Source organism: Marmota monax, unplaced genomic scaffold, assembly GCF_021218885.2.
Source record: "Marmota monax isolate L192 unplaced genomic scaffold, Marmota_monax_Labrador192_F-V1.1 WCK01_AAM20220418_F8-fsc00019, whole genome shotgun sequence".
Classification (NCBI taxonomy): domain Eukaryota; kingdom Metazoa; phylum Chordata; class Mammalia; order Rodentia; family Sciuridae; genus Marmota; species Marmota monax.
In genome coordinates, this window is record NW_026695242.1 from 7279266 (window position 1) to 7304429 (window position 25164).

Below are 25164 nucleotides of genomic sequence, written 5' to 3' on the forward strand. Positions count from 1 at the left end.
CCCAGGTACCCGTGATCCCCTCCTGGTGGCCTGTGGGGATGACCGGGGTCAGTGCCCAGGAAGGGGCAGAGGTGCTGAACTCAGGGGTCTCAGCCTGAGGCCGCAGCCCCTGCCTCTGCTGGAGGCTGGCCTCCCAGCCTGGGCAGCCGTCCACCAGGTGCAGGTCCCACCGCGGGTCTCACCTTCACAGTCAGGAGGAAGCCGTGGCTGTAGAGGGGGTTCTCTCGGTCCAGCAGGCCGTTCAAGGTCAGCGCCCCGCTGATGTAGTCCAGGGCAAAGATGCTGTTGGTGTTCCCTGCGAGAGAGAGAGAGAGAGAGAGAAGGCTGCTGTGCCTGGGCCAGGCAGGCAGGTGCAGTGACAGGGCCCTGTCCCCGTGGCAGGAACCCGGAGCCGTAAGGACGCTGCCTCTGGGGACCCAGAACAGCCTGGGCGCAGGAGGCCCCTTCCAGGGGCAGACGGCACGGACCAGCGCAGGGGGACGCCGGCCATCCTGTCGCCTTCCCGTCCCCTGAGGCAAGGAGAAGGTCCCGGTTTGATGGCAGGTGCTCCTTCCCAACAGAGGGAGCCCGCTGAGGGGGAGCGTCCCAAAGGGAGCCCCGTCGCGGGGACTCCCACCTCGATTTCTTGCCCTTGTCCATTCTTATGGACAATTTCATTCCAGCCCAATTTTCCGTTTTGGCAATGATGTGTCGCGCTTTTTAAGTGATAAACGGCAAAACCACAGCCCAGTTCTAGAAATCAGCATTCTCAGTGCTTATTCAAGTTAGAGACGCGTGTGTCAGTGGTGGCTCACAGGGCGCCCGAGGCTGGCCTCAAGGAGAGGCTCTGTCACCCGTCTGCCTCCCCTCTGCAGGCACCCCAAGCCCTCACCCTTGTTTCCTCAGCTCCCAAATCCCATGCTTGGTCCTGCCTCTGGTCTTTCAGCGTCCAGTGTCCTTTTTTTTTTTTTTTTTTGCGGGGGGGAGTCCTGGGGATTGAACTCAAGGACCCTTAGCCACTGAGCCCCCTCCCCAGCCCTATTTTGTATTTTATTAGAGACAGGGTCTCACTGAGTTGCTCAGCGCCTTGCTGAGTGGCTGAGGCTGGCTTTGAACTTGTGATCCTCCTGCCTCAGCCTCCCAAGCCTCCAGGATTACAGGCCTGTGCCACCGCGCCCGGCTCACTGTCTTCTCTCGGCCTCCCCCTCCAGTCCTCCCAGGTCAGCGACAGCCTCTCTGCTCCCCCAGGAAGGCCCTTCTCCCTCCTCCAGCCGACCCCTCCTGGCCCCGCAGGCAGGAGTAGCCTCTGCTCTGTGACAGTTCCCCGGGTGCTTCCTGCATGTTAATCCCATTTTCCCGCCTGGCCTAGAAGCTCCCCAAAGATGGGGGCTTTTCACAGCTGTCCCTCAAGGTACCTGGCCAACGCTGGCACGTGGTGCATCCATGTGGCTGAAGGATGGCTGCTCCCCCGGCCTCCTGGGCCTGCCCTGCCCACTCCAGCCCTGGCCCTTACTGCACACTCCCACCAGGCTCTGAGGTCCCCCCAGGCAAAGCCCGATGCCATTCTTCTTCCTCCTTCACTGACCATTTGCTGGATCATCCACAGGCTCCCTCCATTCAGCCACAGACTCAGGCCACCCCTGGCCAGGCTCTGAGCCAGGCATGGTAGATGCAAACGTCTGTGTCAGGGATCCTGACACTGAAGTACGTGCCACCTGGGAGGGAGCCCTGGCACCAGGGAGAGTTAGTTGTCTGAGGTCACAGAGGAAGGCTGAAGAAGGAAGGCTACCGGAGGAGCAGCAGGAATGCCCCTGCACCACTTGTGAGCTGTGTGACCCTGGACAACTCACCTAACCTCTCTGTACCTTGATTAAAGATTCAAGTAAAAGAGAAGGTCTCTCGAGCTAGTCAGACAGAGGAAGAAAGTTTAGAGCAGAAAAAGCCATCAGGGGGAAAGTTACAACAGGAGACTGCTACTAACACCTTTCTATCACCAGAGGGCATAAGTGTCCAACCAACAGCACCAATTTCTCATCCATATAACAGGGATAAGAACGGCCTCTACAGCACAGAAATGAGGGTGAAAATTGCATACATTGGCTTAGAGTGGTTCCTGGCACAGGGTAAGTGCTTGGTAAGTGTAACCCTTGCTGTTGTCTGAGCTGGGCCCTGGGGTACAGGGAGGATTGGGACGAAAGATGGATGGACAGTGAGTCCATGGGGGAGAATCAGCGCCCAAGCCTTCAGCAATGCGCAGAGCCCAGGATGGCCATGGAAGCCGCTGCCCCTCCTGCTCGTCCCCACCCTGGCTCCACAGGGACTGCACATGGCAGGGTCAGCCAGGGAAAGTCCAGAGCAGACCACTTCCTCTTCCAACTCCAGACTTCCAAATGGGGCTGTTTGTGCCGGCCTGTGCCCAGTTGCCTGCCCATGCCAGGTGGCCCTCCTCTACCTGGGCCAGAGCTACGGTCCTCCCGGTCCCCTGCAGGCATTGGCCAGGCAGGGGACAGGCTGCTGAGGACCGTGCAGCTCCTTCAGGCTTCATGCCACTCGGACCGTGGGATTTGGGGACTCTGACCTGGGCCAGGCTCAGGAGGGGATGCCCCTCCAGTAAACACAGGAGGAGAAGGGAGTTTCTTTAGCTAGGGATTTTTCAGGGGGACATCAGGGTGGGTCCTTTCGTCTAGCCATCCACAGCTTTAGCAATTAGTATGCTGTTCTCTGTGCCAGGGACACGCTCCCTGGGGAGAGCAGCCCTTGACCTTGCTCACAGTGCAGACTGGCCAGGGCTGAGGTGGGGTGGAGCAGGGGTGGCACTGGGCCCTGGAGGGGGCTGGGTCCTCTGAGCCCCCAGGCAGAGTTGAAGGGCCACCCTGAGGCCTTCTGCCCAGCACAGCTCCCCCTCCCCAGGCCCCACATCCAGCCTCCAGTCGGTACAGATTTTCATATAAATTTATTCTTTCCAATAAAGAAATCTATCAAATGTTTAACTAAATGTGATTCAATTTTTCTTTGTAAGATTTTTTTCCTATAAATCATTCACAAACCAGAGGCCTTTGCTGAATGACTTGCTTCAACATTCGGTTGGGAAATCGAGCCTGGGACACTCCTCATGACACCCACACCCTGTTCATGGTCAGGTTGCTCACCCCTGACCGGATCCCACCCAGAACCTGATTCCAGGACGTAAAGCACCCTCCCCAACGAGCCCCTCTCTTCAGTCCTGCAGGCCCACGGCTCCCAGTAGCACACATTCATACAAGCTTGGGGACCCTCCCCGACACCCTGTGTGCGCGCACACACATGTGCATATGTGTGCTTTTTACACTTCTGTCCACGCGTCCACCTTCCCGCCTCCTGCCAGGCACATGTGACACACTCCCAGAACCAAACGCCAGAACAGGCTACACCCGGGGAGCTGGCAGGGCCACCCGAGTGAGGCACTGACTTGGATGCTGCTACAGTTACCATGGCAACGACAGCATTCACTGGGATGCAGCCCGGCTCAGGCAGGGCCAGGAGAGGAGCCCTGTGCCCTGAGCAGCAAAGGCCACGGGCACGACGGACTCCAAGATTCATTGATTAGTTCACTGACTCGTTCCTCCAAGTTCCTATGAGCACCCTCTGCGTGTAGGGTGCTGGAGAATCAGCGGAGAAGAGCAGGCGAGGCGCCCGCCTTGGGCCGCACATCCCCACAGAATCATGCTACTGAAAGCGGAGCACTTGCCAGGTGAGGCCCAGAAGAGCAGCAGAGCAGACGGGTGGTGGGGATTCTGCCCTGGGGAGGCCACCACAAGGGTTCAGATCAGTCTGCTACCAGCTGTGTGAACCTGGCTAGTTATTACCACGTCTGGGCCTCAGTTTCCTATTCTGTAATTCCCGGGTGATAACAGGACCCACCCTAGAGATGGAAGGAGTTGAGCCAGTACCTGGCCTGCTGAGCGCTCTCCACCAATGCCGGAAGCCTGTACTATACCAAGGCGTGTCCCCTGGTCCCCTCCCTCCTACCTCCACAGAGCCTAGGTCTAAAGCCCGCCAGAGACCTGAGCCAGCCACCCGCTCACGCTTGCCAGGACGGCCTCTAAATGGGGCTCCTGTTGACCAGTCAGCTGCCCTGAGGCCACGGCAGGCCACCCTCAGGCCCAAGGGCACTGGCCCCAGCTCTGCCCCTGATCCTCCAGCACCCTGGGCAGGTCACCATTTCCTTGTCTGGCTCTAGCCCCTCATTCCCGACTCCCACTCCTCCAGGCCTGGGGCTTGGCAGTCACACCTCAAGTGTCCTTGTGATCCTGGAAAGTGACACCACCACATCAGCCCTCTGGTCTCCAAACTCCGTATCCAAGTCCCAGGGGGACTGGGGATAGGGAGGAGGGTGTCAGGAGGGTCGCCTTTCACCTGTTCCATCCTCACTGCTGAGCAGAGAGACAGCTGCTTCTCCTGGGTCGACAGAAGCTGTGCAGGAGTAAGTGTTGGGTTCCCAGCAGGGAGGGGCTCCTGGGGTGCAGGGTGGGGCCAGGCTTTTACTGCCTGTGGATTCTGGTCACTGGAGATTGGAAGCATCACAAAAGAGAAAAGCAGGTCACCACTGGCCCTGCTGGTTTTCCTAGGGAGAGACCCCTTCCTCTAGGAGTTTCAGATTCGCAAGAGAGGGGTCCAGAGGAGGGAACTCAATCTACACCAGCAGGAGAGCCTGGAGTGGGTATCACCTGGCGGCAGAGAGGGCAGCCCATGGTACAAAGTTATAGGTAGAGAGGAAGAATGAACTGTAGCATCCCATCACACAGCAAGGTGACCTTGGACAACAGTGTTACAAAATAGTTAGAAGACTTTGAATGATAAATGGTTGAGGTAATGGATATGCTAATTACCCACATTTGATGATCCTTACACAAATATGCATGAAGCAAAACATCACCTAGTATCCCATAAATATACACACTTATATATCAAAACAAAGATTAAAAAACCTTAAAAAGGGAGATCCCTAGAGGAAAAGCATCATCACTTTGGAAAGTTCTGGATAAATTCCTCCCGAGAGTTGAACACAGCAGCAAAATGCCCACCTGGAGTGTCTTCCAGGTATCGAGGAAGTGGCCTGCAGTGGGGGACCAGAGCCCTCAGCACAGGGGTGCCCGTGACATACCTAGGGCACTGAGGATGCGTGGCCACAGGGCTGGCCTCCTGGAGGGGTGTTTGGGACACAGCCAAGGAGACAGGGGCCACCAGCCGAGTGCAGTGCCTGGAGGGAGGAAGGGCAGGTCCAGACCAGGATGGTGAGCAGAGAGGCAGGGCAGGAGCCGGCCAAGGCCCCTGAGGGGCGCTTCAGACGCCCCCAGAGTGGGACTAAGATCCCGAGGGCGGCGGCCCCGCAGTGGGGACTTCGCGCTGTAGAAAACCAGGCGAGGGGCGCGGCGGCCGCTAGGGGGCGCGGCGGAGCCAGGCAAGGGCCGGGCTGGTCCCTGGACGGCGGAGGGCGCAGGCAGGAGGCCCTGGACGGCGGGGCTGCGGGGGACGGCGGGGCTGCGGGGGACGGCGGGGCTGCGGGGGACGGCGGGGCTGCGGGGGACGGCGGGGCTGCGGGGGACGGCGGGGCTGCGGGGGACGGCGGGGCTGCGGGGGGCAGACTCGCGGGGAGGGCTCTCATGGGCTCCCGGGCCAGGGGAGCCAGGACCGTCCTTCCGCCTCCCGCCCCGTCCAGCGGCCGGCTCCCCCGCTCCCGCCCCGGCTCCCCAGGGCCCCTTCCCACGTGGCTCCCTCGTTATCTCGCCCGCAGCATCTTGACCCGCACCAGGTCTGGGCCAGAGCCGTTCAGTGAGTGGCTGATGGTGCGTGTGGGAACACAGGCTGATGACTCTGAATTGCTTTGTCTGCTCGGCTGGGCTGACAGCGCTGCGACCTGCCTTAGTTCTTGCCGCACTTGGAGTTAAAGGGAAAGGCAAGCCTCTACCTCCGAGCCGGCCTCTCAGGATCCTATGGCCCGGCCACCAGAAGCCCATCGCCATCTCCTGACCAAAGGCTCCGCCGTCTCCTGCTCCTCTAGGCCCCAGAGTGGGGCTGCCCCGTGCCTGGGCTTCCCTGGCTTCCTTAAGTGGGGCCTTGAGGGTGAGGGCTGGGGTCGCACACTTCTGTCTGCTGTTCCCAGAACGAGGCTCATTATATGTGTGTGGGAGGGTCTGAGTTGGCCTCTTCCTCTGCAGCAAGTAGAGATGACCAGTCACACACAGGTGGTGGCACCCAGGGCCTATCCCTGTGCTGAGCTGTGGGGGAGAGGAAGGAAGCAACCGGCAGCTTCTGAGGCCAGTCCCTTCCTCTGGGCCTGAGCATGCACCCTTCAAAGGCCAGTCCCTGAGTGGAGGCAGAGGCTGGAGGAGATGGCCTGAGAGGCCCGATTTCCCCACCTCTCTGCTGTGCTCGCCTGGACCGACCCAGGGAAGGAGTGGAACTGGGATGGGCACTCCCCTCCCCCGCGTGCCTTCTCCTAGTCTTGTTCTGGGCCTGGGGTCTGTTACACCCACAAGCGGAGCCCGCCCGCCCAGCATCAAGCTGCAGGATGAGCAAAAGGTGCCAACAGTAGCTCTGCCCCAACTGCAAGGCTCCTGCAACAGCTCGTTCCTTTGAGCCAAGCCCCTGACTGTCAAGTTCGGGTCCTGGTTCCTCCCTACGGGCTGTGAGGGCCAGGTGTGACCAGGTAGGTAGAGCACCCACTGTGGACCAGGCATAGAATCAGAAGAATCAGACCACATAAGTCCCCACAGTGGCCCATGTTGGCAGAGTGGCAAGGGCCCCAACACATGCTGAGTTCTTGCCTTGTGTTGTGCGTTGTTCTATAGGTATGCCCCTCCCAGGCTGCACAAACCACCCTCGAGACGGGACTACTACAGATGATGAAACTGAGGCCCAGAGAGGTTAAGGATAACTGGGATCCAGGTGGTGCAGGGTAGAGCAAGAACAGCCCTGCTCTCATGAAGCTGAAGACCTCCGGTTGGATCCAGAGGCCCTCGACATGCCTCTCCCCGGCCACATGCGAGCACTAAGCAGCTTTGCATGAGCGACCTCAGCCACTTGGGCCCCGGGCAGCCCGGCCTGCCGAGCTACTGCTGTCCACGGGAACCACGTCCTTTTGATTGGTATAGAACTTTATCACTGCATCATGAAAATTAGGAGTCGGACTGAGACATGGCTTTGAGCAACAAAGCTTATGAATTAAAAATTGTCACTCACCTGCCTGCTGACAAAGGGGGCCTGCGTCCTGGGTGGCAGCTGGACAGGCATGCATTCAACGGCTCTGTGACCGACATATGGCAGCCAGCGGTGTGGGCAGCCCTGTCTTCCAGCCTGGGCGGGGCCGGCCGAGAGCTTGCTGCCCTCCTCCAGGCCCCGGTGGGTTAAGCCCACCCCTCCCCAAAGCTCAAGCCACCTCCTGCTCCTTGCTGGCAGCCCCTTCTGTATTCAGGTGTCAGCTCAAATGTCACTCCATGGAGCAGTCCTCCTTAATCCCTATCACTCTCTAGCCCATTATCCTCTTTTCTTTCTTTCAAAGTGCTTCGACTTTTTGAACATCTCTTTTCATCTGTTTATAAGTGTCTTATCGTTTGTCCCTCTTGACTGAAATGTAAGCCCCTGGGGGCAGGGACCAGGTGAATGCTCAGCTGATACATAGTAGGTGATCAATAAATGCTTTTTGAATAAATGGATGCATGGGCTGAAGCAAAGATGAGGGCCCATCCTGAGGCTAGTGTCAAAGGCTATCAAGCAGATGATCCTGGGGTGACGCATGATGTCGCATGTCATAGAGACACCAGGACTGTGCAGGGCCTATAAGAGCGATTGGCCAATTAGGAATTGCAGTGGGGGCTCTCCTTCCCTCCCCATGCAGCCATGGGGACGTGTCTGAATGGAGCTGTCTCATTAATTACACTCAGCACCGTCCAGTCAGGGGAAGCCACCTTCGTGGCCCCTTGGAGCACAGGAGAATTGCTGTCTGCTCTTCCAGGGCTTTCACACGGGGACGGCTCCCATCAAGCTCACTTAAACCAACAAATGATTACCTCTCCTAATAGGACTACAAGCCTGACTCTGATTCATCTGCTAATAACTGGCTCCAACTGATGAAGCATTAACCTGAGTAGCCAAGGAGAGTCAAGCCTATTATGTCAGGATCGCTGAGGGTCAGGCCACGCTCCTCTCACCCACAGGGAGCGCCGCGCCTGTCTCTCTGCAAACCGGGGAGCCTCAGAGAGGCAGCCCCAGTCCTCTGAGGATACTTTAATGAGGACAAGCAAGACATCACCAGGGACCATGGCTGGAATTGCAGTCTCTCTGTTGACCCCAAATCCTTTCCCTTTCATGGAGGAGATTTCTCTAAAGGGAATGACCACAAATGTGCCCACATACGCAGCCACCAGCATGCTCGGCACAGTGCTGATAAGGGAAATTGGGAACAACCTACATGTCCAACAATAGGGGATTGGTTAAATAATTCATGTCATGAAATTCAGGCAGCTGCTAAAACATTGCAGAAGTTTGTGACTTGAAGAGAGAGAAGCATTAAATATGCTAGACAAAAGAGTCATAAAACAGGCCGGATGCAGTGGCACATGCCTGTAATCCTAGTGGCTTGGGAGGCTGAGGCAGGAGGATTGTGAGTTCAAAGCTAGCTTCAGCAAAAGTGAGGTGCGAAGCAACTCAGTGAGACCCTGTCTCTAATAAAATACAAAGTAGGGCTGGGGAAGTGGCTCAGTGGCTGCGTAAACAACATAGTTCTGGAAGGTACAATCTTTGGTGGTGTTGTAGTTTGAAAAGTAAATGCACAGAGAAAGGAAGGGAATGTGAACTGACTGTAACGTGCCTTATCCCTGAGGGCGGGAGCCAGGGCAGGGCTCCCCATCTCAGCCCTGCTGATGCAGGGGGGGGGTCTGTGGTAGGGACTGTGCTGTGCCTGGCAGCAGCCCACTGGACGCAGAAGCATGGTTCCCCCAGCTGGGACAAAAGGTCTCCAGACTTATTTACATTGGTGCTGGGGCTGAACCCGGGGTGCTTTGCCACGGGGCCACATCCCAGCCCTTTTTATTTTGAGACAGGGTCTGGCTAGGTTGCCTGGAACTTGTGATCCTCCTGCCTCCGCCTCCTGAGTTGCTGCGAAACAGGCCAGCACCACCTCTTAGGCAAATTGACTCATTTGAATGAGCCATTCCCTCCCACTTGGGTGGCCATCGTCATTAACAGCAAGTCACTGAATTTATTCCCCTGAGGACAGGGATCTTTCCTGCCATGGTCACCATTTTGTCAGCCAGGATGAAGGTGAGGAGTTGACCAAGCACCTAAGACCCCCCAAGAGGCCAATCTGGGGGCGGGATCAGGCCCTGCGTGCGTCCTGTGGGGGAGCAGCTCCTGCAGCTGGGCATGGTGGCCAGTGCTTGGGTAGGACAGCAGGGGCGTGCCTGCCAGGCAAGCAGGAGTATGACGGGGCAGGAGGACCAGCACACCCAGGTGTGACAGAGTCCCAGGACACAGGTCAGGAGAGGCCGCAGGAGGTGGAGGCCTCAAGTGTCAAGTGAACAGCCTGGGGTCTGCCTGCCAGCAGGGGGCAGTGAGGAGTCCTGGGACCCGGCCGCTGGAGGAAGGAGGGCTTAGGTGATGTAGCTAGAAGAAGGGCACTGGCCAGGGCCAGCGTTCACTGTGACCGCTATGGGCCACGAAAAGTTCTGCACACGGTCATCACCACCGCTGTTCCCATGATCATTCTATTCCCATCTTTCAGATGACAAGACTGAGGCAGAGAGATGAGGTGATTTGCTCAAGTCACACTGCTGCTGAGAGGCAGAGCCAGGATTCCAGGCCAGGCTGTCTACCACGAGAGCCTGCAGGCTAGTCCCTGCCCCAGCTGCCCTGATTGACAGGAGGACAGGGGCTTCTGCCTCCTGACACCGTTCTGCATGTTTGTTCACACACACCCTCTCGCCAGATCCTCCACGTGCCCACGAGGCCTGCACAGCACCCATTTATCCAGTGGTGAGACCAAGGCTCAGTCAGGAGAGGTGACATGTCCAGGACACATGGTAGCCAGGTGCAGGGCCACACATGGTAATCCCAGCTACTCAGGAGGCTGAGGCGGGAGGATGGCGAGGTCTAGACCAGACTCAGCAACTTAGCAAGACCCTGTCTCTAAATAAAATAATAACAGGGCTGGGGGTGTGGCTCAGTGGTCAAGCACCCCTGGGTTCAATCCACAGTGCCATTTAAGGAAAAAAGAAAAAGACACATGTTACTTAGTGACCTTGCTGGGCTTAGCACAGGGCCTCTGGGTCCCAGGAGCTCCTGGCTGCCCACGTGCAGAATGTCCTGGGTGGATGGTGCTCCTGTGGCAGCCAGGCGGAGGCGGGCGGGCAGCCGAGGGGCAGGCAAGGGGAGCAGGGCTGCAGATCCCTCTGGGCCACCTGCTCACCTGCCTGCACCTGCTTCCCTCCAGGCCTGGAGCAGGCGGGCCCAGAACACCCTCGTCCCCCTCAACGGGGTCTCTCCTTAGGCCCGGCCCCGAGGCCGTCTGCTTGGCGCCGCCAGAGCCCACATAACTCTCGCGAGCTTGGCACCCGGGACAGGTCAGGGCTCGGGGAGATTTACGGCTCCGATAAAGCCATCTCAGCCCTCGCATAAGCAGCACTTGATATTTGATGATCTGAAAGGCCTTGTCCCGGAGGGAGAGGGCGAGGGGGAGGGAGGGGAGACACTTAGGAAAACAAAGAGCACGGTGATCAGATGCCCAAGGAGAAGGAGGCCCAGGAGGACATGCTGTCTATCATCCTGACTGCGTGTCCCCACCCCACTGTGGGGCTCCATGCAACGGGATAAAGGAAACACAGGCCCAGGTGCGGGGCTTCTGGGGGGGTGTGGGCACCAGAGACCACCTTACTGGGCCCTCTGCACCAGGCACAGGGTGGAGGTAGGGTGGGGAAACCCTCAGGGAGCTCACCACCTAACGTCCACCCTCAGGGGAAGGACAAGGCACATGTATGAAGCATCTGACTGAAGAACTCATAAAGGATTGGGTGTAAAATTCAGAGACTAAATTCATGCTTTGGGGCTTGGGGCCTCTCTGAGCCTGTCTGTCCTGCTCACAGGGGTGTTTGGAGGTTCGCTGAGATAAGAGGTCTGAAAAACGCTTTGCAAACTCTCAAGTGCTGAGCCAACATCAGGTACCATCAAGGCCGCGGACCAGGAGCCTGGGGGCAGGTGGAACTACACAGCGCCTGGACCCGGATGATGTCACAAGAAAGGACCTTGGCGAGGTGGGGCAGGTGGGGTGCGATGCTGGTTTGTGGGACAAGGCTCCTCCCCTTCCAATGGAGCTTTGGCGTCAGAGGGCCTGAGTTTGAATCCCAGGGCCACCACTTCTGGCCACGGGGCGTTGGGCAGGAGCTTCCCCGGGGGCCTGTTCCCTCACCTGCTGATCAGCATCTGCCCCTGAGTCTCTGGGAGCGAGAACTGGGGCAGAGCTGATCTCTGCCTCCTCCCCTCTGGAGCACTGGTCCCCAGGCCCACGCCACCCCTCCCGCCCCGAGCACAGCAAGTTCCAGAGGAAATGACTTTCAAGTCTGGGGAAGGAGAGCCATCACACACACCTTGAGCCCGGTAATTTATGAATCAAATTGTGCTCCGTCAGGGCTCCGCCGCCCAGAATAGATGTGGTCAGATGAGGTTCAGGGAGCGGCCTCCGACGAGTTATCTTCATAGAGGCTGGCCACCAGCTGGCAGGCCGGGCTGCTGCGTCCTTGAGGGACTGCAGGGCCCCTCGGTCTCAGCCCCGTTCCCAGTCTGCAGAGAAGGCAGACCTGCCTGGGGCTCAGGGGACAGCCGGTGACCTTGGGCAAGTCACTTAACTTCTCCAGGCCTCAGGGTCCTCCCTGGTTGAAAAGTGAGGGGCTCTTCAACGGCGATGGGTGTTCACGTGTCTTATTTCAGCGCCAGAATCGGACGCCATCTCACCCAGAAGCCCAGAATTGTCCAAGGGCCCAAACCAGAGAAATAGATGGAGGTGCTGGAGTCCGAGGCCCCCCAGGACAGTGTGGACCCCAAGCATCAGGGAACTTGGAAGTCCTAGGACTGCTTAGGTGTTAGTCACATGTCACTGTCATGTGCAAATGCTCACTCAGGACGCACAGGGTGTGACCTCCTACCCTCCAGATCCTGGACCACAAGCCCTGAGCAGGCAGGAGGGGTTCCTGAGGTTGGAAGGATCAGAGCGTCCTCATCAGGATCTGATCTTTGAAAAAGAGGGGGATGTTGTAGTAGCTAGGACCAGGGTTCAAACCTCAACATCCGTCCTCAGCAGCTGTGTGGCCTTGGGCAAGTTACCTGCTCTCTCTGGGTTCTCATTTCCGTGACTGTAGAAGGTGGGATACTTCTTATCTCAGAGCCGATGTGAGGATCGTGCACATAAGGGCTCAGTCCATGTCGGCCATTATTAGGATTCTTCCAGAAAAAGAAGGGAACTGAACACTGATATTCTGTGTTGCGTGATCCTCGCGGGAAGGACCTCACCGATTAGAGAACGGAGGTCACATGTGAACACACCTGTCCCAGTCATGTGGCTTGTGAAGGGTGGGGCTGAGACTTGAACCCAGAGCCTAGGCTGCCAGAGTCTGTGTCCCCTCTCCTCCCTGTCCCTAGGAGGGCAGCTTCTAGACCTCAGCCAGGGAGGCCACTTTCCTGAGGTGGGGAGGGTCCCGGCCTCTAGGTGGTGACTCAGAGCATGACACCAAGGCAGACGTTCTGGTCAGGGACGACTGGGGGAAAGCACCACAGACAGAAGTACAAACCCACCCGGCAGTGTGGAGATCCCCAGACTCTGACCTCCTGAGAACGAGTCAGACTCGTGGTGGTGAGAAAAGATGGCTGATTTGTCCTAGAGGGCAGGAGTCCCCGAAGACAGAAGGCCAGGGTGTCCCCGGGAATCGATGCTGGAAGTTTAGTTAAACCGACTTCCAAAGTGTCGTGGTCAAATCTGGGGAAGGCTGGTCAGGTGAATCCAAGGCAGGACTCGTCAGAGCCTTGGATGTGCTAATAGGTGCGGTGACCTGTCAGGACAAGGACATTATGATACAGGGTTTCTCTAACTTTCTGGCCACTGAACCCTTTTTTGCAAAGACTGAGTCCAGGAACTGCTGGTCTGGGAAACTCGCTGAAGATACTGAAGGGGCTAACGGGGCTGTTCCACAGCTCTCCTCCAGGGGGTGACTCTGAGCACACAAATTAGGAAGGGCACTTGGAATCCACCAGGTTCAAACTTTTCCTTCAACCCTGGAGGATTCAGGATCAGAGATGGGGAGTAGCTCGGCCAGTACCACACAGCAAGGACACTCAATGGGCTGACCTCAGTCTGGCCCAAGTCTGCATGCCTGTCCAGGCCACCGTTCAGAGGTGGATCCCAGACCAGTCCTCTGGTCCCCTAGCAGCTTTGGGAACCACACATGCACACCAAAAAAACCCTTTTATTTATTTTTAAAATTATTATTTCCCTCTGTATTGAAAAAAAATTTCCAACGGAAAATTCTAAGTATGGCCAGATGGAGAGACAGGAACACAGTGAAGGCCTCCGTGCTCACCCCCAAGTCTCAACGATCATCAAAAATTTGCCAATCTTAGTTATTTTAAAATCAGCCCCATCCACCAATTGTTTGTGATGTTCTAAGAACAAATTCCATCTCTGAATGCAATACACAGCTCTCACCAAGACAACGACCACACGTGGCGTTACCCACCACACAGGGCGGCGGCTCCTCAGTGTCACCTAAGACACAGCCCACAGTCAGGTTGAGAAACTGCTGTGACTCCATTTTTGAGAAACCAGCCTCTACCTCAGAGCAAAGCCTGTCCAAGGAAGGGGGCGTGACCCTTGTCCTTAGAAAAACCCACAGAGCACTCCTAGGCACATACCCACCCTGCTGAGGTGTTTGTAAATAACAGGAGAGGTCTGTGGCGCCAGGTGTCCCTGACTCAGTCAGGCTAGGTGAGGACCCATAGCAACCCCCCAGCAACCTCCAATCACATGAGATGGGGAAAATACCTGGGATGCCAGATGACCCCCCAGTAGTTTATGGTGGTTGATAACATGTTGGAAACCCTGTAGTTCAGCACGTACACCCTCATGGCCTAAGCCAATCAGTTCAAACGAACCCCCCTCTTGTACTAACCAATCACCCCTACCAACTTGTTCCCACCAGTGAATGTGCTAATCAATGTTAAGAGTTGTTTTATGATTTTCCCAAGATGTGGAATGATTTGCTGGGTGATGTTGTGACGCATAGAGTATCCCCCAGAACCTATAAAATCTCACTGAACAAAGGACTGGGACTCACACCCTGGGACCGCTGCGTCGGGAATGGCTGTGAGTCCAGGCTCGAGCTCACAATAAAGACTCTTGTGGGACTGCATCGGATTCGGCTCCTGGAGGTCTATTGGGGTCACACGAATCCGGCATAACAAGGTCAGGGGTCCCGTTTGGATCAGAGACTTTAACCCTTGCTGCATGGTCCTCGAAGGTGACCTCCAAAGTCACTGACAGGAAAGAAAAAGATCTTTAGCAACAATGTTTCATTTCTTAAACAAGAACACAAAGGAGAGCCAGAAAGACAGGAAGCAAACGCGACAAACTGGCAACACGCTCTCCAGGAGGCGGGTCCTTAGGGCGAGCTTTATCAGCTTCCCACTTCTGTAAATATTTCTTTCTTTTTTGTTTTTGGTACTGGGGACTTAACCCAGGGGGACTTAACCACTGAGCCACATCCCCAACCCTTTTCATTTTTTATTTTGAGACAGGGTCTCGCTAAGTTGCTTAGGACTTTGCAAAGTTGCTGAGGCTGGCCTCGAACTTGCAATCCTCCTGCCTCAGCCTCCTGAGCTGCTGGGATTGCAGGGGTGCACCACTGTGCCCAGCTCTAAATATCTCATACTTCACATTTGCTATGGAATGTGGGGCCTGCTTCTCTGCTGAGAAAGGGGTCCTGGGCTGGGCAGTGGGCAGAGGGTGGGGTGGGCTGAGCCGTGGGCTTTCCTGTCTCAGCAGTGTCCAGAGTGCCCTCATCCTCCCAGCGCAGCCTCAGTCCTGGATGTCACATTATGTCCCCAGCCCCTGGCCCAGTGCCCCACACCAAGTAGGCGTTTGGAGAATGCTTGATGAATGAGCACAGCCAGACAGGAAGGGATGTCCCAAGACGCTCCCGTCCCCTGGCTCACATGGGCAGGAACTTGTGCTGATCGAGCAAGAAACGGGAAAAAGAAGGACGCCCTTGTCCTTTCAGCCAGGGACGAGGTTCAACAACCAAATTTTTCCAAAGCCTCTGACCACCTTTTTGAAAAAGAGAAACCACAGTCCAGAGTTGAGGGTCTTTCCTGCTGGGTCCCCCTCAGATGCACAGTCCGAGGTCCTTCTCAGTCAGTGGCCCCAGGGCTTCCTTTCCCACAGCAGGAGTGGCTGGGAGCTCTGGGACCCTGGTAGAGGGCCGACTCTCAGGGAAGCCAGCGAGCCCCTGGGCATCCGCTCCCAGCTCTGCAAAGATGCCCCCGGGGGGTGGGGGAGTACAGGGTCCTGCTGGATCAGGCCCTGCCTTAGGGGGCATTTTGCCTGCTGGAGACTCCCTGCGTCCGTGAGGAGGAGGCGTGAGCCCTCGGCTTGTGGAAGGAGCTCCTGGCAGGGGCCCCAGCGCCGAGCAAAGCCCTAAAGCCCACATATCCCCCTCAACCAGGCCAGGAAAGAAGGCCGCCTCTGACCTTAGCCCCGGCCCACCAACCCCTGCCCAGATGGACCTGCTCCCTCTCCCAGCGCTAGGCCCCAATAGTCCCGGCTGCAGGACCCGGGGAACATGACCAGGGCTTCAGCTACAGAGGGGGTGCGAGCCTCAGGGAGGAGCCACCCCCCCACCAGGCTTTGTCCTCAGGGGCTGAGGTGAGGGAGGTGCTGGCGCCATCTGTTGGTGGCCACGCTGCCCCCTGTGAGTGGGAGGAGGTCCGGGCACATGCCCAGGAGGGAAGCCTGAGCCGGTGGGGAGCTCTGAGCGGGGCCTCCTGGGAGGTGCACTGTGGGGGTGGAGGGTGTGACAGAGCTAGCAGGGCCTCAGGACAGAGCGGTGACAGAGCCACTGGAGGGGCTGGACAAAGGCATGCAGCTGAGTCAGCCTGGTGGACACGGAGCCCCCCTCCCCGTCACCTGCCTCTTTCCCTCTCCAGTCCCTTCACGGCCCAGGTCTTTCTGGGATCTTTAAACTCTCTAGGACACAGGTCAAGTTCCTCCTTTGTAATGTCTTCCCAAGGCCAATGGAGTAAAATCCCAAGTCCTCCAAGTCTGCAAGACCCTAAATGATCATCCCTCCAGCCCAGCGGCCCTCCTCCTGCCCCCCACACCCCAGCCTTTGTGTCTCTTAAGCATCCCCAACTCGTTCTTGCCACAGGGCCTTTGCACAGGAAGTTTCTTCTGCCAGAACTCTTTCCCTCCTCAGCTCTGCGTGCTGCCTCCTCCACCACGCTCCCGTGTCCCCATGCCATAGAGGCCTTCCCCAGCCACCCCAGGCTCAGTTGACCCTGCCCGGCGGTCCTCCAACACACACCCCTGTTTTCTTTCCCGGAAGCAGTGGTGACTAGCGAAGGTGATTTCATGCCTTCATCTGCTTGATCCTTTACTCTCTGTCACCCTCACCAACCACAGTGCCATGAGGACAGCATCTTTGCTTCTTCATGGCCACATCCCCAACAGCCGGCTCATGACCGGGGCCTGATAAAGACGCCTGAATCATCCGATGAGCCCACACTCCTTGTGTCACAAGGAGAGACAACAGCAACCCCTCCAAAGTGCCCGGCAAGCCAGAGGCAGGGGGAACAGGGGCAGCCACCCGCCTTCCCCACCAGGGTGAGCCTGGGGCCTGTCCATCTCCACTCCTCCCCACCAGAGGAGCCCCTGGGGAGGCAGCCCAGAGCCCACCACGGGGGTTCTGAGGTCCTCCACAGCAGCTTAGGGCAGAGCAGGTGAGGATATGTGCTGGGCCGGCGGGCAGCGGGCAGGCAGCTCTCCTGCCCACCTGGGAAGTGGACGACTTCTCCACGGCCTTGCTCTCTCTCGGTTTTCTCATCTGGACTCAGGAGGGCTGAACTGGATGGCATCTGGGTCCCCGTGGCCCCTGACCAGTAAGCTCTGTGAAAGGGTCCCGTGCTGGGTCGGCCAGGGGCAAGGGGGAGGCTGAGGGTCGGAGGCCCCCCCTGCCCGGTGCTGCTCCCGCCTCCTGCCCAGGCCTGGACTGTCAATCTCCCCCCGCCCGCTGGACTCCCCTGAATGAAACTCCTGTTGGAGTGGGGCCTAACAAGTCACTCGCTGTGCCTGGGAAATGAAAGATGACCAGGCAGAGTTCCCGGGACAGAGGCGATCTCCATAAATCTGCCCGAGTGCGCTGGGGATTACTTTGTGCGATTAATTATCTGTCCTTCAAACAAAGACCTGACCTCAGCGACCCAATGTCCCCAGCCTGCGAGGGAGGGAGTGCTGGGTGCGGGGAGGCTGGCTGCCGCTGGGCAGTAGACCCGGGCTGGACAAGCAGGCATTGTGAAGTGTCAGGTCATGCCCCACCCCTCCTCTAAGGTCCCCCATGGCTCCCTCCTGACCCACGCGATGAGTCTGCCTGGCTCCCAACACTTTCTGCAACTTTGCCCTTCTTATTCAGGGGGGAGGGGGTGTCACTGGGGATTGAACCCAGAGGTGCTTTACCACTGAGCCGCATCCCCAGCCCTTTTTAGTTTTCATTTTGAGGTAGGGTCTAAGTTACTGAGGGCCTCATTAAGTTGCTGAGGCTGGCCTCAAAATTGCAATCCTCCTGCCTCAGCCTCCTGAGTGGCTGGAATTACAGGCATGTGCCACTATACCTGGCTAACTTGACCCTTACTGACTCACCAACCATGAGGTCCCTCATGGCTTCTTGTGCCAACCATGGGCACCCCTAATCTCACCTCCACTTCTAATTATCCTTTTACTGCCTTGACTTGAAGGGGAGGGGTCCTGGTGAGGGTGGGAACAGTCTATGGGTGGAGAACTGAATCAAGACCAGGGGCCGGTTCAGTTTCTACCACTGCACCAACCATCTACGAGCCTCAGTTTACCTATCTGTAAATGGGATTAACATAGTCGAGGTCTGCACCTGACAGGGCTATCTGACAACCCAGTGAGGCAGGGTGGCCCTGTGGAGAGCATGTGGGTTTCAGACTCACAGAGACTTAGGTTTGAATCCTGGCTCTGCCACTTCCTGGCCTACAATGACCCTATACGTTTCGTAAGCTTTCTGGCCTCAGTTTCCTCACCTGTGAAATGGGGACACTGGTGGTACTTATTCTAAGTATAAAGCACAACCTCTGCAGAGTGTCTCACATGACATACTGGTGTGGCTACAAGTCACAGGATCCAGGTGGCTTTGTTTTCTGCCGGCACCCCAGGGCTGTCCATGCTGAGCCCAGACTGCCCGGCCCCCTGAGCAGAGCCCCGCCCCCTGAGCAGAGCCCCGCCCCCTGAACAGAGTAGGGCAGAAGCACAGCCCTCAGACCAGGAAAGTTAGAGCTCGTCACCAAGGGGAGGGACCCGCAGAGCCATGCCCCTCAGCCCAGCCCCACTTAGCGGTCTGAGTCACAGGGGCGCTGAGGACAGCTGCCTGGTGCTGGCTTTGGGCAAGAGGAGGAGACAAGGATTCCGTGGTAGAAAGGTGGGCCTCAGCTCTGGCTTGGAGGAGGCTGGGCTGACAGAAAGGCCTGGGAGCCGGAGCAGGTAGCCTGGTGCCAACTGTGGTCCATCCCACACTCAGCCCGGGCAACCAGAGGAGGGCCACACCAGCTGGTCCTCCACGTTCTCAGGGTGACATGTGAAGGTAGAAGAGCAAGAAACGCCGGGGATTTCTTAGGCATGGGGTGGGCAGGGATGGGGTGGGTGTAGGTGAAAGGAGAGTTTGCTTTTTGCGATATGTTGGGTCCACCAACCCCTTTAACTATATCCATTTCACCGGACTTCAGATTTGATCTCCAAACGAGCCCACATGGCCTGCATCCAAATCCTGCCTTCCACCTTTACAAGCTGAGCGGCCTCAGGCAAGTGACTTCACCTCTAGGAGTTGTGTTGTCATCCATAAAGTGGCACAATGATAGTACCTCCCTCATCCTGGTGCTATGAGGATTAAATGAGTTACCATGTGAGCTTCAAGCAGAGCTGGCTCTGGGAGCCACCCAACCCATGCCAGGAAGTGTCACTGCACATGCCTCATCCCACCCCCCACTCTTCGCCAAAGCAAGTACCAATTGCAGTGCGTGGCCACGTGTGCCTGAGCATGTGTGTCTTCTTGCTAAACATGGCTGGCTTCCTTTTATCTTACAGACATGGCATTACACTGTCCCTTCTCTTATTACCTAACAGTAGGTTTTAAATATTTATTTTGCTGTAGGGTCATTAAGTTAAACCATATGAAATAGCTGACATTCAAGCATTTTTGACCTAAAAAAAGTGATTTTATGTGATTCAACCTAACAGCATGTGGCTTCTCAAGGATCGGGAATATTCCTTAGTGCCAGGGACTGTGAACCTCTCTGTAAAAGGCCACAGAAATATTTTAAACTTCACAGGCCAAGAGGCAAAAACCAAGGACATTATGATAGTACTTCTTTAACAAGAAAGAAAACAAGTGTTGGCCACAAACATTTTTGATGCATTTGAAATATAACAATAATTGAGCTCAATTTCTTATACTACAGATTTTGTAATGAAACAAATGGAACTTGGGGTACGGGGGATAACATTTTGCTCAATTGATATTATTTACTGTCCTCAGATTAACTGCAAAAATCCTCTCCTCTTTAAGCCGGGTGCAGAGGCGTATACCTGTAATCCCAGCAACTTGGGAGGCTGAGGCAGGAGGATCTCAAGTTCAAGGCTGGCCTCAGCAATTTAGCAAGATCCTGTTTCAAAATAAAAGATTAAAAAAATGCTGCGGATGTGCTCAATGATGATGCCTCCCTGGTTTCAATCCCCAGTACCAAACAAACAGAGAAACAACAAACCTCTCGTTTTTAAAACCCACTCTTAGCTGGGCACAGTGGTGAACGCCTGTAATCCCAGCAGCTCAGGAGGCTGAGGCAGGAGGATCACAAGTTCAAAGCCAGCCTCAGCAACTTAATTAGCAAGACTCTGTCTCTAAATCATATATAAAAAAGGCTGGGGATGTGGCTCAATGGTTAAGCCCCCTGGGTTCAATACCTGGTGCCAAATTAAAAAATAAAAATCCCACTCTTAGCTCTCAGACCGTACAAAAGCTGCCAAGGGGAGGACTTGGCTCCTGTGCCGAGGTGGGACTTAAAGAGCTGGTCCTGGCAGTGGCTGTCGGCCTGTCTCAGCTTAGTCAGTTTCAGTGTCTCTACAAACGCCGACTGGTGTCTCAGTGGCTCATTCGATAAGTCCTGACTGCCTGTTTTCCCCTTGGATTTCCCAACTTCTCCCTGCTAGTTTGCAGGGTCTCCTCTATATCCCAGCGCCGAGTCCCGTGCTGCTTTTAATTGTCGTAAAACCCTTCTCTCCACTGTCATCTGCTGCGACCCCGTCCATCTATTCCTATGGAATCAGAACTCCTTTGACATGGATCCATTTTTCTTCGGGGGCATGTGCTCTTTGGGGGCTAAGAAGTCCTTTCCTACCACAAGGTCACCAAGATATACCCCCACGTTCCCTTTTATGAGCCCTTGTATTTTACTCTCACATTTTGGTCTTTAATCCATCCAGAGTCCACCTTGGCGTCTGGCGTACGGTAGGATCTTGCTTTATATTTCTGCAGACAGTGAGCTGGTTTTCCAACACCCGCCACGGAACAAGTCACCTGTCCCCACTGATTTGTGGCGCCCCCTCTGCCATACATCAAGTTCCCATATTTATACCAGGTCGGCTTCTCTGAGCTTGATTCCATCCCACTGGCCTCCCGTCTGTCTGGAAAACGTCCTGGAGGTATTTGGGGCCCTGCTGTCCCCTTTTGTGCTGGCCGCCTGGAGTGACCCCATCTCTGGTGGCCAGCTCCCTGTGGCTCCAGGACAATGCTTATGACGCTGAGCTGGCCCTGCTGGCCGCCTCTAGGAAACTTGGAATTGGAAAAGCTTTAGACAGAGCTGGTTGATGGCTGAGATGGCAGCCCAGAGGACATTTCAAGAGCAGCCATGGTGGAAAGGAGGTGGTGTGACCATCGAGGACAGGAGAGACCGTGAGGGAGCCGGGAGAGACGGGGACATGGTAGACTGGTGCACATCAGGGCGTCTGGGCCCACTCCCTGGATCCTCAGAAGGATACTGCGGGATGATATCTCCTGTGACTTAAGGGGACTTTGCAGATGGGAATTGGTGAAGGGGCTTTAGGTGAGAGTCCACCCTGGACTATCTGCTGGGCTCTATGTCACCACGGTGTGCTTCTAAGCTGAAGCCAGAAGGAGATATCGCCACAGGAGGGCGGAAGACCACATGATCAGGGACGAGGGGATTGGAGAGACTCAGCCACACGCAGAGGAGTGCCCAAGGCCACCCAGAGCTGGAGAGGCCAGGGAGGGGCCCTGCCCTGCACCCCCAAGGGAATGGGTCTCTGACACCTTCGTCTCAGTCCTGTGACACTCGTTTCAGACTCCTGCTCTCCAGAACGGAGAAGAAACTTGTGTTGTTTTAAGCCACTGGAGGTGTTCAGTCAGTGACAGGAAACGAGGACAGATGCTGTACGACAGAAGACGTTCGGTGTCCCTGTTCCTGGTCACGGGGGCCTGGCCCTGGGGACAGTCTGCTCTGGATGCCTGCAGGAGCCCTGACACCTCACAGAAGGCCCTCTCTGCCCGCAGGAGCTCCTGAGCGCTCTGGGTTCTCCCACCCCAGAGGCCCTGGGTGGACGGCTTCACCCCTTGGCTTGGCCTCAGGACCTTCGAATCGCCCCCCAGTTCCTCTTCTGCAGCCCCATTATCTAGCCGCTGCCCTCCGTCCTCCCTCACTGATCTTGCTCCTCGGGCCCCTCCTGCCGGAATGCCCTCCTGGCGCCTACCCAGCGCGTGCTCGGTCCCTGCAGGAGGACCAGGAACAGCGCTGGCGCTCCATGGCCAAAGTGGCCTCACATCCACGCTCATTTAACAGAGGGGTGGCTCTGCCCGGGTGCTTGCCCTGCTCAGTCGCCATCCCTAGCCCTTCGCCTGTATTAAGGTGACTCTCTGAAGCCCCTTGGGGCTCCCTCATCCTTCTCTTTCTCCAGATGTGGAAAGGTCAGGCCGACTCTGCCTCCACCAGGGTCCCCGGTCTCCAGGCAGCTGATGTCACCTCCCACCTCAGCCAGATTTGCCACCTGAGTCACGCAGTTAATATTTTTCTTTAATTCCACTCGATCTTTTCCTTGGAACACTCACTCGAAGGGGAACAATTTAAGAATATCACAGCAGAGAACCAGCTGCCACACACACAGGACAACGCAAGATGGGAGGTGAGCACGGGGTGGCCCCCCAAGGCCCCGGCCTGCTCTCTGTTCCACGGGACACGAGGCGCGGGCCCCGGGGTTAGAGACACGAGCGCCCAGATGAACCTTTCTCTGAACAGAACTAACAGAAATAGAAACTCGGAGAGGAAGAAGACGGGTCACCACCTCACCATGGGTCCGAGTTATTTCACGCCCCACTGCGTTTTCGCCACTTGATGCCATCTCTCGGAAGCGTCAAGCCACGGCTGGGGAATCAGCACCCGGTGCAGCCACCACCCCTGGCCCAGTCCTTGCCTTCCCTGCTCTGGTCCTCCTGGGGTCTCCAGAGGACTTCCAGAGAGCATCCCCACGGCGCCTGCTGCACAAAGGAGCTCGCTTTTCGTTGTTCACGTTCACGCAACTCCCGAGGCTTCTCCAGGCCTGGTCTTCTCATTTCCAGTTTCTATGACAGCTTCGTCTCCCTGAGACCACCCAGTGACCTCACTGGGTCATTCACACCAACTCCCCTGTCCCTACAGATGCCTAAAGGGGACCCAAAGCTCCCAAGGGCCTCAACTCCTCATTTGCAAATGCTCCCCTGAGTTGCAGCTAAATGGCTCTTAGTGACATTTAAGAATTCCACATCATCACAGGGAAAGGTCCTCACCGACCCTTTAACAGGACCCTTGGTCTGCAGCCTCAGTTCAGGGTCAAAGGTGCATCTCAAGTCCTGGCAGCAGGAGGGGCTAGAAAACAGAGGCCGCCTGCTCCCATCCTTCTGGCCCCACCAGAGAAGCGCCTTGTGGATGGGGGCTGGGACAGAGCGCAGCCCCGCAGAATGAAAATGTTGAGCTATAAATTCGTTCTGTGCTACAATGTTTGTTCACTTCAATCACTGTCTCAAAATATCGGCTCTGAGATCTTTGTTTCCAGGATATTGGTCAAATATTTGAACCACAAGCGGCCAGTTAATTGACTCAGGCTGAGCACTCAGCAGGGAGGCAGGGAGAGAGGGGACGCAGCCAGGCAGGGCCCTAGGAAGTCAGTCCTGGGTAGAGCTGGTGATCCCTAAAGGGGGGCCCAGGCAGGTCCTGGGGCAGGAAGCACTGGATCCAGCCTGCTGCTTCAGTGCCCTGCCCTACCACCCACCAGCTCTGTGACCCTGGGCACGGGCCTCAGTGTCCTCACCTGTAAAGTTGGGGATAACAACGGCACCGCCTCGTGGCATCCCTGGGAGGGTTGAGAGGTGGAGGCAAGTGACACTTCGGACCTGCTCTTGAGCTCCCAGGAAGCATGAGCTGTTATTCCTGTGTTCCTGTCACTCCCTGGTCTGGCACTCAAAGCCAGACCACTGTGAGCCCCGGTCCCTAAGAGGGTGTTGGGGCTGGAGGAAGGTCCTTTGAACGTGTGTCCACACCCCGTCCCCAGGGCTGGTGACCCTCTCCCTTCCTCTTGTTCTCTCCTAATGTCCTTGGAGGACTGCCTTCCTGCAGGACAGTGTTTTCCCCACCCCTAGACGTACCTCCTGTATATGCCAGCTTCAGGCTGCTGGACAGTCTGCTGGTACAGGTGGCTTTGCTTCTCCCTGGGTCCACGCTGGACACGTCGGGTGACCAGGTAGGCGGACCCTCAGGAAGCTGCTGTTTTGGCTGAAGGAAAAGTTTCTTTTTCCCTTTTCCTTTCTTCCCTCCCTCCCCACCCCCCCCCAATCCTTCCTTCCTTCCTTCCTAAATGCTTTGAAGCCTGGGCTGGGGTGGAAAGATGGGGGAGGGGCACGGGGTCCTGGTGGCCCTGTCTGGTCCCAGAGAGGAGAGGGCTGTGGGCTGGAGCTGTGGGCACTGTTTACCCTGAGGATCCCCCAAGATGGGGCTGGGGTGCCCACAGAACATGGAGGGACAGATCCCACTTGATTTGGGGAACGAGCAACCCCTATTTCTGCCCATAATCCGTTTTGCCCCCAGGGTCATGGGGCGTTCAGGATACTGGGCCATTCAGTGGCTAAGAGGGTGGTGACATCAGGGGTGGTGAGTCGCCCTCCCTGAGCATCTGAGCTCAGGGGGACACCTCCAGGGGTCGGGACAGCAGACCCTGCAGGCCAGTCAGAAAGCTCATGGGAACTGCCCCCTCCCTACCCCGTAGTGCCTCTGGAACCTTGGCAGGCTTTGCAGAGAGTGTAAGCCCCAGGGTACACAGGCAGGGAGCCAGGGAAGGAGCAGGTGAACTCTGGGATTGAGACACCCCGTTCATTACCACACTCTGAGGACCAGGTGTTTTTCTCATATGTTCATCAACCTGACCATAAACTGCCCCCGCTAATAACACATAACATCTCCTGAGGGCCTACTGTGTGTCTGAGAGCTTCCCCTGTATTAGCCCTCACATGACCCCTATTCATGTTCCCATTTGACTGATAAGGAGACTGAGGCACAGACAGCAACCTGCTCAAGATCACATGCTATTGGAGCCCAGGCTGATGGAGGGAAGGTCTGGGACTGAGCCTTCTCACCCCCTTGCTCTCCCCAGGGTGCCCTGCCCATAGCAGGCACATAAATTCTGGTGACACAGATGTGCCCACAGGGATGTAGGTGCAGATGCCAACGTTGTGCTCCCCGGGGAAGTCATGAATCAGAGCTGCGTGGGGGTGCGGGTGGGAGGTGGCTGACGGGCTGAGCAATTCGAGCTCCATCTGGTGGCTTACCCTCTCAGCAGGGCAT

The 25164-nt window shown here is 56.6% G+C and overlaps 1 protein-coding gene across 6 annotated transcripts in view; it reads right to left on the reverse strand.

Annotated features, from left to right (window-relative positions):
- Cdh23 (cadherin related 23) overlaps window positions 1-25164 on the reverse strand; it is a 383514-nt gene that overhangs the window by 177207 nt on the left and 181143 nt on the right. For all 6 annotated transcript variants that reach the window (XR_009226399.1, XM_058577902.1, XM_058577897.1 and 3 more), the window contains exon 10: window positions 183-295. Coding sequence is in view for 5 of the 6 variants with exons in the window: in XM_058577902.1 (XP_058433885.1) it covers window positions 183-295 (113 nt within the window). In the remaining variant the exon portion in view is untranslated. The remainder of the gene's footprint in view (window positions 1-182; window positions 296-25164) is intronic.